Source organism: Stegostoma tigrinum, chromosome 8 (genome assembly GCF_030684315.1).
Source record: "Stegostoma tigrinum isolate sSteTig4 chromosome 8, sSteTig4.hap1, whole genome shotgun sequence".
NCBI lineage: Eukaryota > Metazoa > Chordata > Chondrichthyes > Orectolobiformes > Stegostomatidae > Stegostoma > Stegostoma tigrinum.
Genome location: NC_081361.1, coordinates 72,914,210 through 72,931,680, shown reverse-complemented (window position 1 = coordinate 72,931,680; position 17,471 = coordinate 72,914,210). Strand labels below are relative to the sequence as shown.

The 17,471-nt window shown below is 39.0% G+C and overlaps 1 protein-coding gene across 4 annotated transcripts in view; it reads left to right on the top strand.

The window, feature by feature from the left end:
* The window catches only part of eif2b3 (eukaryotic translation initiation factor 2B, subunit 3 gamma), a 135,682-nt gene that overhangs the window by 26,877 nt on the left and 91,334 nt on the right, over window positions 1–17,471 (top strand). For all 4 annotated transcript variants that reach the window (XM_048540011.2, XM_048540012.2, XM_048540013.2 and 1 more), the window contains 2 exons: window positions 9,380–9,539; window positions 12,745–12,856. In XM_048540011.2, the coding sequence (XP_048395968.1) occupies window positions 9,380–9,539; window positions 12,745–12,856 (272 nt within the window). The remainder of the gene's footprint in view (window positions 1–9,379; window positions 9,540–12,744; window positions 12,857–17,471) is intronic.

The window sequence follows — 17,471 nt, the reverse complement described above, 5'->3', positions numbered from 1 at the left end:
GGAGTCACGTATGGCTAGACTAAATAAGGACAGCAGTTTTCCTTCCCTAAACATTAGTGCACCACATAGGTTTTTCCAACAATCAACAATAATTTCATGGTCATCATTAGACTCTTAAAGACTCTCAACTCTAGATTAAGTGAATTCAAATTACACATTCTGCCATTGCAGGACTTGAACCCAAGTCCTCTGAACATTGGTTGGGTTTCTGGATTAATAGTCCAGTGATAGTACCACTAGGGCATCACCTCTCTGAAGTGCTCCTTTTTAGTATACAAGCAGAACTCTGTGGATGTTGGAAATTTGATGTAGAAGAACTGAAAGCACTCCAGTCTGGCAACCTGAAGAGAGAAACAGAAGAGAAGAAGAGAAAAACACAGTGAATTTTTTAATGTTTTAGTCCTGACGAAGGGTCCTGACCCGAAATGTTGATTTTTCTGCTCCTCTGATGCTCCCTGATCTCCTGTGTTCCTCCATCTCTACATTGCATCGACTCTGACTCCCAGCATCTGCAGTTTTTGCTGTCTCCTAATGTTTTAGTTTGCTGTTCTTTCATCAAAACTTGGTACAGGGTATTTTAATGATGTAACTTTTGTGTAATTAGTGACTTTTTTGCCTCTTCATGATTTCTACAACTTGGATCAAGTAGCTTTGCAGCCTCCAGCATTCCATGCCTTCTCTCCAGGCCTCCATAAGTCCTAGGACTGCTACAGGCTGTTCTTGACAGTGGGACCCCCTGCAATTATGGTTAGGCTATAGCCAGTTTACTGAGGCTGGAGCTTGTTCTGAATTTAGGGCAGGCTCACTCTCTGAGTCATAGAACATAGGACACTACGGTGCAGTACAGGCCCTTCGGCCCTCGATGTTGCACTGACCTGTGAAACCAAACTGAAGCCCACCTAACCTACCCTATTCCATTATTATCCATGATGATACTATTTGCAATGGATTGTGAGTGTAGGCATTGTGTTCTGTCCCAATTCTAGGTCATGACACAGTAGATTAGTTGATTGCTGCTCAACGGTTGATCATATTTACCTGTTTAGCTAGTCTTTCATGCATTCATATTTACTTTACCTTTAGAAAGACAGTTTTGGTAACTGCTTCCACTGCATATAGCAGACAAATTCTTGAACTGCCAATACACCCACTAAACAGTGACCACGGCGTTACAAAGGAAAAGCTGCTAAGACTTGAGCTTAATTCAGAGTAAAAGAAAACTGACTTTTTATACTAGTGAAAGAGTTAACAATATTGGCCTTAACGGAGTTGATGTCCAAGACAGATACAAGAATTTCTATTCCAAATATCTGTTGACTTTCTGTGTATTAGCAGAACATTTAACTGTCTCTTCACAATTATGCAATTCAGAATACTGTTTCCCTCCACTATAAACTTGTTTATTTAAATCCATTTAAATACTTGATAAGCAAATATTTCTGTTAAGTGTTTAGAAGTTAAACATTGGGAACCTTGATGATATCTGCATCCTGTGCAGTCACTGTTGTTTAACAGGGTAATTTTTGCCATTTATTCTTTCTGCAGAAATTGCATTTTTGTGTTGCTTGTATCCCACATTCCACGGTGTTAGCTTTCTGTGTAATGCATTGAATTTACTCTAGAGGTAATCACAAAATATAAGTCTCATAGTATAATAAAAGTGCTGTGAGAACTTACTGCAACTTTTCTTGACAAAATCCTTAACTGTGTTAAAGATTGTGGAAGTGAGATTACTCATGTCACAGTTTGTGAATGGGTGAGTGGACACTGAATACGAGGAAAACCAGAAAGGAGCCTCTCATACCTCTTAGAAGTAATTTATGGAACAGCGTTGGCAAATGTTTCCTTTTTTAGAGCTGGTTAATAATGCAGGTTTTGGGTTAATATTTTCAAGTGCAATCTTAATAAAGTTGATCTTTATTACAGTTTAGAAATAACAATAATATTGTAAACATACCATGGTTCGACCATTAATATCTTACCCTTGATTATCCTGGTAGCTGCCTTAGCTGCTCCTGGTGTGTCCCTGACCCTCCAAGTATTCTACTGGAGGACCCATAATTCTTAGTTTCTTGGCTATTTTTTCCACCACCCTGTTCAAACTCACCTTTTTTGTGAAACCATCTGCATTCTTCCTTGGACTCTTTTTCACTCAATTCCAGATCACTCAGTGCTTCTTCCAACTTCCCATGCAAGCTGACCTTAATTGTTCCTTTTTTTTAGTCATCCATTCCTCAAAATTATCAGTTTATCAAGTCATTAGTGCTCTTCACCTGCTATTCCATGTGCAATATCCTTTCCTGACATGTTGCTTCCAAGCTATATTCATACCCTTTTCGATTCAAATCTCTTTACTCTTCTCACCACACATGAATTATATGCTCTTTGAGTGTCTAGAGTGCAGTATCCATTCTAGATTCCTCCATGGTAACGTTCTCAAAAGCATCTGTATTGTCCAGGTGCAAAACTGATTCCACTATTTTCCATCTGGATGTAACTTGTGTATCTTTAGTAATGGTTTCTTTTTCAACCCATCAGACTGTAGCCTCTGGAATTTCCCAAAACATCTATCTGACTCTCTTTTTGCTATATCATTCAGAAGCATAGAGCCAGGTTCAGTATTTTATACTGGTGGCATGCAGCTCTGCTTCAGGGAGGCAATGGCCTTGTGGTATCATCACTAGACAATTATTTCAGAGACCTGCAATTAAGAATCTTAATGATGATCATGAAACTGTTGTCAGTTGTTGGAAAAACACATCTGGTTGATTAAAGTCCTTTAGGGAAAGAAACTATCTTCCTTATCTGATCTGGCCTACATGTGACTCCAGACCCACAGAACATGTGGGTCTTTCAGCTGCCCTTTGTGCAATTACAGATGGGTAATAAATGCATCCCCCTGAATGGATTTTAAAAATCAACAGCACTTGAAGAGGGGTCTAAGCCCAAATGTCAGCTTTTGTGCTCCTATGATGTTGCTTTGCCTGCTGTGTTCATCCAGCTTTACACCTTATTTCAGGTTCTGCAGCATCTGCAGTTCCTACTATCTCTGAAGCACTTTTGACTATCTGTGTCTTGTCAGACTATTTGTCAGACATCAAGTTTTGGTTATGTCTTAACTTTGGGAAATAGGGCTATTGCCTTCATCACTGACTACAATCTTCTGTATTGTCATTGATTACCTCTCCTCCAAATCATGATCTCACAGCATAACAGGGTGTTGTAAGCTCGCTGTGCTGTTTAATACAGTGATAAGTTTCAGGTCTCATCTTGCCTCCTATGTTAGACCTTAACATCTGACTAATTTTTTTTAACCTTTTCTCTTTGGTCAGTGGTCATTGACGTGTTGCCCATCTTAGTTGCCCTTGATTTTAGTGGCTTATTAAACAGTTTTCTGATACATTTTACTGAGTTAAGTGCATACATTACTGTGGTTCTGAAGTCATATGTAGGCTTCATGAGATAAGGACAACAGACTTCCTTTCACACCTGTCTATTTCCACAATAACCTGTCCCAAATATGTCTGAAACATTCTCTCATTCTCTTTTTTAGCTTTTCACCCTACTATTTGATAAATAATCTGGATCCTACTTTCCATAATTTGTTCCCAACTTGCTTTTCCTCTTCAGATCTCCCTTCCTGTTTCATTTTACACAGCCAGGTCAATATTTTTACCTCCAGACTGTTCTAAAACCTGGCAAACTTAAGCATGAGCCTACCTCCTACCATGTAGTCATACCTCAAAAAATCCCCACAAGGGTCGTTGTTGGGTCCATTGCTGTTTGTCATTTTTATAAATGACCTGGATGAGGGCGTAGAAGGATGAGTTAGTAAATTTGCAGATGGCACTAAGGTCGCTGGAGTTGTGGATAGTGACGAAGGATGCTGTAGGTTGCAGAGAGACATAGCCCAGCTCTGCAGCTTATCTGAGAGGTGGCAAACGGAGTTTAATGCAGACAAGTGTGAGGTGATGCAATTTGGTAGGAGTAACTGGAAGACAAAGTACTGGGCTAATGGTAAGATTCTTAGTAGTGTAGATGAGCAGAGAGATCTCGGTGTCCATGTACACAGATCCTTGAAAGTTGCTACCCATGTTGACAGGGCTCTTAAGAAGGCATACAGTGTTTTAGCTTTTATTAATAGAGGGATCGAGTTCCGGAACCAAGAGATTATGCTACAGCTGTACAAAACTCTGGTGCGGCCGCACTTGGAGTATTATGTACAGTTCTGGTCACTGCATTCATAAGAAGGATGTGGAAGCTTTGGAAAGGGTGCAGAGGAGATTTACTAGGATGTTGCCTGGTATGGAGGGAAGGTCTCACGAGGAAAGGCTGAGGGACTTGAGGCTTTCGTTAGAGAGAAGAAGGTTGAGAGGTGACTTATTTGAAACATATAAAATAATCAGAGGGTTAGATAGGGTGGATAGGGAGAGCCTTTTTCCTGGGATGGTGACGGCGACCACGAGGGGGCATAGCTTTAAATTGAGGGGTGTAAGATATAGGACAGATGTCAGACGTAGTTTCTTTACTCAGAGTAGTAAAGGGAATGGAATGCTTTGCCTGCAACAGTAGTAGATTCGCCAACTTTAGGTACATTTAAGTCATCATTGGACAAGCATATGGACGTACATGGAATAGTGTAGGTTAGATGGGCTTGAGATCGGTATGAAAGGTCGGCACAACATCGAGGGCCGAAGGGTCTGTACTGTGCTGTAATGTTATATGTGGTTACTTAAAAATGCAATTTCACTTCTTTAGTTGAAGTAAATAGGTAGCCTATATGATGATAATACAAGTTCAATGGCTGAAGACCACTTTTAGTCTAGACTGTGAACAATCCAAGGGAAATCTTATGATAACCTAAGGTTGAAATTACAGCCATGTTTAATTAATTTGTGTAAAATTCCAGAATGAGATTCTTAACTAATCACTGGGTACAATTGCATTTGAGGCTTTGAATTATTGTTCAAAGCATTCCAGATTCAAATTGAACTCTAATTTGTTAAAGATGAGTTTGAACTTTTTTTTCGCTACACAAAGGATAATAGGAATGAGTAACTTAACCACTAAAACATTTTAGAAATTATAAATGTATGTGTAACTTAATACCAATTGTCATCTTGTAAAATCATTACGCTGTACCTTAGAACATCTATAATTGCGAGCAGCGTGGTATTGTAAAAACAGGATGAATTGAAAAAAGGAAATCAGAAAATACTGGGAATACGCAGCAGTTCAGGCAGCACCTGTCAAGAGAGAAACAAATAACTTTACAGAGTCAATACAGTGTGGAGCTGGAGGAACAAAGCAAGCATCAGAGGAGTAGGAAAGTTTTGGGTTTACCCACTTCATCAGGACTAGGCAGGGGGAAGAGAGCTCAAATAAATGGGGGCGTGTGGCTGGGCGAAGGTAGGTGGGAAGGTGATGGGTGGATGCACGTAGAGGGTTGTGGAGATTGGTCAGTGGGAAGGGTGTGGCGGATAGGTGGGAGAGAAGATGGACAGGTTGTGTCAGGTCAAGGAGGTGGGAATGAGAGGGCGGGTTGGATGTCGGTGAGGCCGGAGTGGGGAGATTTTGAAAATATGTTGAGGCCTTCAGGCTTTCATCAGAATTCGAAAATGGAATACATTCTTTGATTCATTATTTTTAGTTTCATTTTAATATGCATTATACTCTTAGTATAATTTCTGTACTTGTCTAAAAATTGTAAGATGGTGGATAGAAGGATGTGTTCTGATTTTTTTTGGTTCATAGAAAATATCACTGAAGGGCGAATGAATGCACATAAGTAGTCATTTTGAACTTTCAAATGACCCATCCTTCTGTATCTGCATCCAGGCTGGAAGTGATGCTTATCAGTATTAATTCAGTGAATTCGCTAACCTGAAATGACACATCTCTAGCTTAACGGAAACAAAATGAAAGGAACGTAATTACTTCTAAAGTCTTTCTAAAATGTACTGTGGACTAAATTAGGCATTTTTAATTTGTTTAAGGACTATGTTTGTTGTCCATGTGACTGATACACCAATTGACCAGAGAATGTGTAACATTTTTGATGTTTATGGAGTGTCTACACTGATTTATTTCCTTCAGTATATCATTAAGAATTACAGATCTGTTTGGTTTTGGCTGGCAGATCCTCTTGCTTCACTTAGCTTAGTGAAAACTTAAGTTGCCTTTCAGCCAGATGAATTGCATAATACTTCACTCTGCTAATAAGTTATGGTTTTGAAAACAATCTATAGTATACAAAATGTCAAAGTAATGCTCTTTAATATGGTTTGGATAATGATGTGAGTGCCTTATCAGTTCCCAAAAAAATTAAACTAAATCCTTTAAAGAGGGACATCTGCACTGACACCATTGTTTTGTTTGTACTCTCTTCTTACTTTTGCTAAAGGTGAATTGCTCGTTCAATAAACCTTATTTTTACCTGTTATCACAGCAGAGAACTCTGGCTGGCAACTTGACCTGGTCATAGCAGAGTCAAATTGACAGCTTTCATAAAGAAAACTTCACAAGGATTTTACACTGTAACCCTTCTATCTCTGACAAAGATCAGGACTGCAGCATCAGAAGCTTAAATCTCCATTCTACTTCTACGGTACTCGTGTTGGTGCCCCAATATATTGTATTGCTGTTGGGCTAATTTTTTAAAATGTTTATTTTTAAACATGTCAGTAAATGTCATTCATCACTTAATACAGTCGTAAAGACCATCCTTCCCAATTTGTCCATGCTGACCAAGTTTCTCAAACGAAATAAGTCCCACCTGTCTGTGTTTGGCCCATATTCCTCCTCCGTTTCCTATGTACCTGTCCAGATGTCTTTTAAATGTTGTACTTGTATCTACCGATTCCTCTGGCAATTCATTCACGTAACATATGAACCACCCTCTGTGTGAAAGAGTTGCCTCCAGGTCCCTTTTAAATCTTTCTCCTCTCACCTTAAAAATATGCCTCTTGATTTTGAAACCCTCCTCCATTTGCTAGTCTCCTTATCCATGCTCCTCATGGTTTTATAAACCTTTGTAATGTCACCCTTCAACCTCCTATACTTCAGTGAAAGGTTCCAGTTTGTCCAGCCTCTCCTTATAACTCAAACCCTCCAGTCCTGGTAGCATCCTTGTAAATCTTTTTCTGCATCCTCTCCAATTTAGTAATATCCTCCCCATAACAGGACAACCAGAAAAATGTGCAGTACCCCAAAAGTGGCCTCACCAACGACCTGTACACAGTCATCGTGACATCCCAACTTTTATACTCAACGATCTGAGCAGTGAAGGCTAACTGCCTTCTTAATCACCCTATCCACCTGTGATACAATTTTCAAAGAGCTATGTGCCTGAACCCCAGATCTCTCTGCTTGACAACACTACACTGGGCCTGACGATTAACCGTATAAGTCCTACGCTTGTTGATTTTACCGAAGTGTAATACCTCGCATTTATCCAAATTAAACTCCATAAGCTGCTCCTCAGCCTGTTGGCCCACCTGATCAAGATTCCTTTATAATCTTGGATAAACCTTCGCTGTTGACTGTGTCACCAAGTTTTTAAAGTAATCTTTGTGACGTAAGGTGTAGAAACAAAACAATGTTAAACTTGATGTATTAAGTATTGAAACTGTACTGTATTGTTTAACATGAGAAATGAAGCACATAAACACTTGTTAGGAATTGGCGAGAAGCAAATTGGTGCCTAGTATGGATTGTCATTTTGATGCAACATGTCACAATATGCAATCTGAAGAGAAAGTTTATATGAGCTGTTGATAGTTGCCAGTGGTTCCAATAAGATTTCTGACCATCTTGAACTGTTAGTAACCACTTCACTGAATTGTGCAATGGCAAAACACAGTTTAACTGCTCCTTGTTTTCCTGTTACTGATGAGCTTGTGCTATTGGCGCAGGCACCACTGAGACAAAGGTGCAAAAAGGAGTACAACCTGCATAAATGGTAGGTAGTGCTGATAAATCATAGAAACTTATAGTTGTTTTAGCTGATGTTAATTTGTCATGGCTCAGTAGATGTGCTAGATATTAAATTAGAGGGTGATTTTGGTACATGCCCAAAGAATAAGAATTTGTTGCTACTTTTGAGTATGCTGAAGAGATTTTTTTTTAAATTCATTGAAACGTGTTGTCATTCTGAGCATCTGTTTTCAGGTCAGCGAGTATTAATTATCCACGAAATAATAAGATTCACTGGTTTGAAATGTTAAGTCTGCTTTCTTCTCAAAGATGCTGCTAGGCCTGCTGAGTTTCACCAGCGATTTCTGATGTAATTATGCACAAGATGATTTGTTGATTAAGTTATTAAGGTACATTTTGGTGCACAATACCCAATTAAACCCTATCATCATATTTTATAAAACAGACAACAGTTTGCATTAAGTAGCCTGTCCGAGTCAGTAGATTGTACTGGGACCTGAGCATATAAACCAGGATGACACTACAATGCATATTGAGGGAGAATTTTGTTATCATTATTCTTTGGCTGAAACTTTGTGTCCAAATGAATAAAAAAAAGGTGATGGAAGATAAGCACCTGAGCAGCATGGATGTCTCCTAATCATTTATGTATCTCTCAATGAAACAAAGAGCAGAGTGCCAATTTATTCATCTCATTTGCACTTTCCAGGATTTGGCTGTGTGCAAAATGATTGTTTTGACACGAAGACAAAATTGTTTCACAGTCCAACCAAGTTCTGTGTCACATTGTATTTGAAGGGCACTTTATGATTACGTTTAGAGTCAGACTTTACAGCCTGGAAGAGGCCAGTCTATGCCATTCATCAAGAACCTGTCCACTCTAGTTCATTTTCCAGCCCTTGGCCCACAGCCTTGCATGCTATGGCTCTCAAGTATTTATCTAAATAATTCTTAAATGTTAAGATAGTTTGCACCCTTGCTATCCTTCAAGGCATTGAGTTCCAGATTCTTGTCACCCTCTGAGTGAAAGAAGCCCTACTAAATCTCCAGCAACCTTAATCTAAAATCTATGCCTCACCACTGGTCATTGATCCCTCTACTAATTGTGAAAAGTTTCTTCTGATCCATCCTATCTATGCCCCTCCATTTTATACACTTAAGGTTCCCCATCAGCTTTCTCTGCTCTGAGGAAAATAGCCGAGCTTGTTTAACCTGTCTTCATAGCTGAATCAGACCAGGCAACATTCTTGTGTATCTATTTTGCCCCTTCTGTAGTGAAATGTTCTCTGTAATGTGCCAACTCTGCTCATGTAGTCAGTGCCTTGACTGAATTTCTATTCTATTTTTTTTTCTTCTTTTGATCCTTCCTAGTCAATTTCTGCAGTTTCTAGACAAAGCCAACATATTCAACCAGAAAATTGAAAAGTTGTTTTTCTTTTCACAGACCGACGTTTTGGTAGTCAGTTGTGATCTCATTACTGATGCAGCTCTACATGAGGTGATAGACCTGTTCCGTGCACACGATGCCACAATGTCGATGCTGATGCGTAAGGCGCATAAGTTTACTGAACCTGTGCCAGGCCAGAAAGGGAAAAATAAAGAAGGTAAAGTTTTCTCAGGATGAAAAAAAATGAGCAATTGATTTTTGAAAATATCAGCAGGTAGCCTAACCTAAGTGCACAGACCTGTTGTGGAAGTCTCTTCTATGGTGTATCAAAAATGTTATAAGAATAGTCTGTGTACTCAAAGATAATTATCTAATTCTTTCCTTGCCACCAGGTGTAAAACTGTTTGAGAAGATTTGTTCATTCCATGTTCTTTGTGCCTTCATTTTGATCACTGAAATAGAAATTCTCATTACTTTTTCTCAGGCTTGAAATATTAATTCTGTTTCTCTCTCGACAGAAAAATAATGCTAAGTTTCTCCCACACTTTGCTTTTATTTCAGACTTCTAGCATCCGCAGTGTTTTGCTTTTAGTTGAACTTAATAAAGTACTTTTGGAATAATGTCATTGATATTGCTGAAACTTTATCCTACAGGTATCAGAATAAATATGAATGCCATATTTCAAGTGATGGCAACAGTTTATGTTACAGGAGAAATAATGAGTTGATTGGTTGGCAAATGGACTGTGACTGAGGCATTTCAAAAAAAGCATATGGCTCTAACGCATTCCTTTTGTTTGCTCAAAATGAAACCTCCTGCATAGAATGAACCAAGCTGCGCTCGATATCTTAAGTTGCTGTTAGTGCAGTTATTAGCGATTCACTGATTGAACAGTCATGGAATTACATCCAGGAATTTTGTTTTGGATTTCGCAAGTGTGGGTTGGTTGAGTGCTCTGCTTATTTCCAATAGGCACAGGAACATAACTGACTTGATAGGTTGTTTATTTCAATGATTGGCCAATTTTCCTGTCTTCGCACCACCACTGAAATACATAGAGCATCTTTTTGAACTGGCAGCAGCCACTTGTACTACCACTGTATGTTATTAGTATAAAATGACTGACGTAATGTGCTGTTCAAATTCAAAGTCATTAATGTAATGTAGCTGATTGCAGCTGTAAATTTTTGCCCAGTAAGGCCCAACAAACTGCAATGCGCCATCTGTATATACACAACATGGATTGCATCAGTTCAAAAAGGTGGTACATCATTATCAACTGAGAGCAATGAGAGATGGACAATAAATAACAGTAGTCTGAGTGAATTTTTTAAAAATTAATTCACCCACCACTTCTCGGGCTGCTAGGCTCTTTGGCACCTGGCCTGATGATGCCAGTGCCGTGAAGTTCTCCTTCTTTCAAATACTTCTTGGATTTGCCTGCACTGTCTCAGAACCATCCTTCACATTTATCCTTCACATTTATCCTTCACATTTATCCTTCACATTTATCCTTCACATTTCCAAGAATTATGTGCTGCTTCAATTTTGACCTCTCGCACATCCCAGTTTCCATCTCTGCAGTTGGCAATCATACCTTCAGCTCCCATTCCTAAACACTAGAATTTTATCAGTAACTGTACCTCTGTACCTTTCTATCCCTGAGCCTCTCTAAAATCTACCTCTTTGGCTAAGCTTTTGCTCACCTAGCCTAGTATCTCTTGATGTGGATTTGTATCAATTGTTGCTAGATAATGGCCATAATAAGTACCTTGAGACCTTGCTAAGGAAGTATATTATTACTCATCTAAGTTGTTGATGAAACGCCAAAATAATTTCTAACATTACATTCTGTGCCTATAATAATGCTTTTTTTCTTGTGCCCTCCTTCAATACCAGTCACATTGTGTGATGCGTCTGGGGGATCTGTGAGCCCATTCCCTTTACACAAATTTGTTGCAATAATTTTTATTCCAATTTGTTAATTTATTTAAGGCACAGTTAGGGCTTGCTGGTTTTAGTTATATATTTATCTAAGTATTTACTATTTTGCCTTTAAAGTTGGTCCGATATCACTTTCTGAATCCAATCAATTTGATTACATTATTTGTTTTGTGAAAGCATAGCCATTTAAAGTAATAAAGTAGGCTGTCTCAGAACCATCTTTCAGATTTCCATGAATTATGTGCTCCTTCAATATTGGCCTCGTGCACATCCCAGTTTCCATCTCTGCAGTTGGCAATCATACCTTCAGCTCCCATTCCTAAACTTATCCAATTCTGTTGTACAGATTGGGTATCCACTACAATCCAATTTATTTTGGTACATCCAAAACCAAAAAGACCTAAAAACCGAAAGTCTACTTGGTAGTGGACCCAAACAGATCTGTCGATACTGTGTAGGTCCATTCGGGTGAAGCAAAGCTTTTTTCCAAAGGGCCTGAACAGACCCAAAATGTAGTGAGTGCAAAAAATGGGCATATCTTTTATCTCAAAACCTTTTGATCCCAAAGATTTCAAATGAGGGATTCCCAATCTGTTGTCCTAAATTAGACTATTCTGTTGCAGTTCCGTCTGGAAGCAGATCCTCTCAAGGTTACTTCCATATGTGTTGCATTTTTAAGATGTTTACATTTATTGCTACTCTTAATCCCTCCCTCGTTGCAGTCTGAACTGCCTAGTTGAGGATCAGATTACTTTGTACAATTCCTATCCAGAGACGTCATTTGGGAGTACTGCCCAGCATTCACACTCATGATGTCATTGCATGATGTTTGGATATAAGATACCAGTAGTACATACCAATGTTTGTGTACGCATCTTACTTTACATTACTTGAATGTATTAATTTGGATGACTTCCGTTACTATTCTTGGCATCAGGTAAATCATGGGCAGGAAATGACTGCATGATCCATCAAGCCTGTCTTTCTGTCAGTCATGATGCAATGTGGTCTTGTGAAAGGCATAAGTAAACTTAAAACATCTCAGGACAATGCAAGAAGAAAAAAGAATCTGAAATACTCACTTCTGACCATGCTTTTATATTACCTTGAATTATTTACAGAGTATATGTATGAAATTTCTGCCATAGATTTACAACCGTCTGCAAAATGAATTCTCCTAACAACACTGCCTTTGCAAAATTTGCGCATGACCTCTGAGCTTTCCTAATCTATCACTGATCACCCAATGTACTCTTTTTAACTACAAGTTCTGTGAGATCTCCATGAAATTTAGGCATTTCTACTGTTAATATAACTACCATTTTCAAGCCTATATGAGTAACAAAGATTGTTCAAATTAGAAATCATTCTTGTGGCCATCCTGTGAATCATTTCTGAAGCCTCTACATCACCCAGAAGTATTGAATGACGTAGCTGAAATGACAAGATTTGTTTTTTCTTTGGTTGATGTGCACAGCTGAACAAAGGGACTTTGTTGGAGTTGATGAAACGTGCAAACGTCTACTTTTCATGGCTAACGAAGCTGACTTGGATGACGAGCTTGTCATTAAGAAGTCCTTGATGCAGAAGTAAGTAATTGCAGCACTTTTTCTATCTGCTTCTTTATTTTTTTAAACCAAGTACTAATAAGTTCAAATAGATGTGGACAAATAGCATGTGACGTGCCTGCATTTACTCTAGACAAGAAAAATTTGATCTCTTCCTGTTGGGAAAATTGAATTCTACATAAATCACTTAATGGTTTGATCATCTCCCATCAAACAGGATAGTTCCTTGGCTACTGAAAGGGAAAATTAGATGAGAACTAAATTGATAGTTTTCTCTTGGTGATGTTCAGGTCCTGTCCTTTCCCTTTAAGAGATCTGAATTTGACAGTTGGGCCACCACCAGTAGCAACAAGAACATGCGTGAAGAGATAAGTGAAAGTTTCAGATCTTATAACAATCGTATATGAGCTTTTAAAAATATGTGACATGGTATTGGGATACCATGTGAGTGTTCGAGAATGTGCAGACACCAGTTCAAATTAAACTGGTGCAAAGGATGGGAGATCTTGCACTGAAGAGCAGGCTTCAGTTGTGTGCTTCTGCTTGACAAGCAGCATGGAATGAAATGGTTAATGTGCCAGTAAGGTGAGGGAGTACATTTAAAATCAATGAGAATTTGACACTTACTCCTTAAAGAAACTGCTCTTAAAACAATCAGGATTGAGTGAAACATCAATACATGCCAAATGAGCAAAATTAAAGTAAAAGAAGGAAAAAAAACTTGGATTTGGATGGTTAATGTATGAAAAATAAGAACACTTAGTAAGAAGTATCTTAAAGATGGATGGTGGGAAGTTAGCATTGTAACTGCACCTGCTGGACTGTGAGATTATCTGGAGTCATAGAGCATACAACGCGGACACAGGCCCTCCGACCCGACTCGCCCATGTTGATCAGATTTCCTAAACTTGAACTAGTCCTATTTGCCTGCATTTAGCCCATATCCTTCTGAATCATACCTATCCATATCTGTAACCAAAAGTCTTTTAAATGTTGTAATATCACCCACCTCTACCATTTCCTCTGGCAGCTCATTCCATATATGCATCACTCTCTGTATGAAAGCTCTCTGTGTGCCCCTCAGGTTCTTTTTTAAATCTTTACCCTCTCACCTTAAACCGGTGCCCTCTCATTTTTGAACTCCCCTGCCCTAGAGAAAAGACAGTGGTTATTCACTTTATTTATGTTACTCATGATTTTATAAACCTCTAAGTTCACCCCTCGGCCTTTACTCTTAAAGGTCTGAAGGTCCCTGGATCTGAAATATTTGATTTCTGTCCACAGAAGCTGCAAAACCTGCTGAGTTTCTGCAGCTATTTCTGGTTTGGCTTAGATTTATTAACAGTCAGCCTTTTGATTCTCTCAGATTTAATATTCATTTGGCCAGTTTATTATCATGGAAGCTATATCAAAACAAATCTAGTTCTTATAACTAGACTATTGGTCCTATACTTCAGTGACATTGCTTCGTTACTACTGTTCTGTGGCAGACTGGATGCATTGTGAAGGGAGAATAGCATTTACAAATGAGTACTGTGGGTCCAGCAGTGCCAGCCTGAATACAGCTTTGTTCCCCTAAATCCATGCATGACCATCCATATTTTTACAAGCTTTTCATAAACCAGCTCATTCACAGGTTGTAAAGAAAAGAAAAAAAGAATCTTTGAAAGATCCATGCTTGTTTTTCCAGATGGGATCACATTGACTGTACATTATTTTTTTAAAGGCAACATACAGAGGAACCACATCCTACTAAGCTAGAATTGTTTATGTTTTAATGTATACAAATAGCCGCAGGTGTAAAAAAACTGACAGTTTACCCTGTTTACTGGATGATTGCTTTGAGTGCATGATGATTTTGGCTTTAGAGCAATAATTCTAACACTTCACTGCTCAAGGTACCATTCAAGAATGTTGAACAGTTTATCTTTCAGTGCTGGTGTCAAAAGGTGCAAGTGTGTAATTCATATGCTGTCAGTAAGACACCGGGTACCAGATCGGAGGGTACTTAAGTGCTCACCATTTTTTTTTGTGGGACTGAACATCTGGACTAAAGATTTTACAGAATCTCAGAATTGTTCCAGTGCAGAATGAGGCCTTTCAGCCCATCATGTCTGCACCAGCTTCCTGAGCATTTCAACTTTGATCATAGAACACTACAGCACAGAACAGGTCCGTTGTGCCGACCTTTCATACCGATGTGAAGCCCATCTAACCTACACTATTCCATGTACGTCCATATGCTTGTCCAATGATGACTTAAATGTACCTAAAGTTGGCGAATCTACTACCGTTGCAGGCAAAGCGTTCCATTCCCTTTACTACTGTCTGAGTAAAGAAACTACCTCTGACGTCTGTCCTATATCTTTCACCCCTCAATTTAAAGCAATGCCCCCTCGTGCTCGCCGTCACCATCCTAGGAAAAAGGCTCTCCCTATCCACCCTATCTAACCCTCTGATTATTTTATATGTCTCAAGTGCCAAGCCCCAACATTATTTCTCTTTAAATGAATATTTACTACCCTCTTGACAGCCTGAATTGAAATTGCCTCCACGGCAATTCCAGGTAACGTTTTCCAAAGCCATGACTGCTGATTGTGTGAAACGTTTTTCTCTCTTTGCACTTCCTTCTTTTGCAAAACATTTCAAAACTGTGCTGTCTGGTTCTCAATTATTTTATGAGCAGCAACAGTTTGTCCCTCTTAACCCTATACGGACTGCTTATGCTTTTGAAAACCTTGATCAGATCTCTCAGCCTTTTCCTCTCTGTGTGCAACAGTCCCAACTTCTCCAGTCTATCTTCATAACTGCAGTTTATTATTTCTTGAACTATTCTTCCAAACCTCTGCTGTACTCTTGCCAATGCTACACATCATTTCTAAAGTGTGGCAGCCAGAATGGCACACAGTGGTAGAGCTGAGGTCTAAATCGTGTCCTAAGCAAGCTCAGCATGATATCCCTGCTCTTATACTCTGTCCTTGTTGTTAAAACTTTGAATATTGTGTTTGCTTTAGTTAGTTCCTTCATTCGTCCTGCTACCTTTGATGACTAATGCACATATACACATGTCTCACTGTTCCTGTACATCCCTTAGATTAGTACTTTATCTTACACAGTCTCTCCATTTTCTTTGAACCGAAGTTCTCCCCTCATACAATCTGCATTGAACTGCATCTGTTGTCTACCCGTGCGTTCCACCAAGTTTCCAATGCCCTCCTTTCTACACTCCTTCCTCACAATTTATAGTTCTGCCAAGCCTATGCTATCTGTCCACTGAAAATATCCCTTGCAAGATCTAGATTGTTTACATATGTAGGAAAAAGCAAGAATCCCAATGCTAACTCCTGAGGATGTCAACTGCAAACCTTTCTTCTGCCTGAAGAGTACCCATTATCTGTTATTCTGTTTCTTAACCCTCAGCCAATTTTGTACCCACATTGCTTAATGTTCTTTTTATTCCACAAGCTGACACTTTCCTAACAATTCTATCATTGCCGCTTATTGAAACATTTTCTGGAAGTCCCCGTACATCACATTAGCGGTATTGCTCTCATCAGCAATCTGTTACCTGTTCAGAAAACTGCAGTAAATTAGGCAATTTTTCTTTAACAAACCCACTCAGTCTCTCTTTAATTAATGCACATTTGTCCATATTACTGTTAATTTATCCCAAATAATTGTTTCTAGAAGTTTCTCTACTACCAAAGTTAACTCAAATTATAGCCTGCTTCTGATGGGCTAGAGTTATGATTTACTGATTTATTATCATATGTACCAAAGTAAAGTGAAAAGCTTTGTGTACGAGCAGTACAGGCAGATCATTATAAGCAAGGGTGTACAGATCAAAAAACTTAGAGGCATACAAGTTACATTGCATAGGGCATGCGCTAGGTGAGATCAATGTTAGCAGTTCTGAGGAAGGGTCACTGGACCAGAAACGTTAACTCTGTTTTCTCCTCCACAGATGCTGCCAGACCTGCTGAGCTTTTCCAGCAACTTTGTTTTTGTTCAATGTTAGCAAGATCAGCTTTATTTGAGGCTAGAGAGACCATTCATCAGTCTAATAATGGTCGGGAAGAAGCTCTTCATAAACCTGCTGGTGCATGTGTTCAGGCTTCTGCACCTACTGCCTGATAGAAGAGGTTGCTGGGATCATTACTGGTGTGTGATGGGTCTTTGATGGTAGCCTTTCCATGGCAATGAGCCATGTAAATGGAGTCCATGAATGGAAGGCTGGCTTCTATGATGGTCTGTCCACAAGATTCGATGTTTACTGGTTAGGTTTTCAAGGTTGGTCATTTTTATGTACCGTTATTGCTTTGTGGAAATCTGCCCCAAGAAGAAAATAACATTAGTTAAAACTAAGCACTTCAGGAAATAGTGAAATTGAATATAAGATCTAAGTGTATGAATACTTTTTGCAGTTTTAACATGGGTTGTATAAAACGTACACTACGCATTTTGCATTTCTGTTCATGCCATGAAACTTGATGTGTGCTGGGGTTCCCACCTTTTTGGCAGTTCTCTGTTATATCACCCACAGACCCACCACGTTTATACTAATGATTCTGAATTTTCTCACTCTCTGCCACCAGCACTGGCTGGAAAGTTATCAATGTACTATCATCTGTCTGTT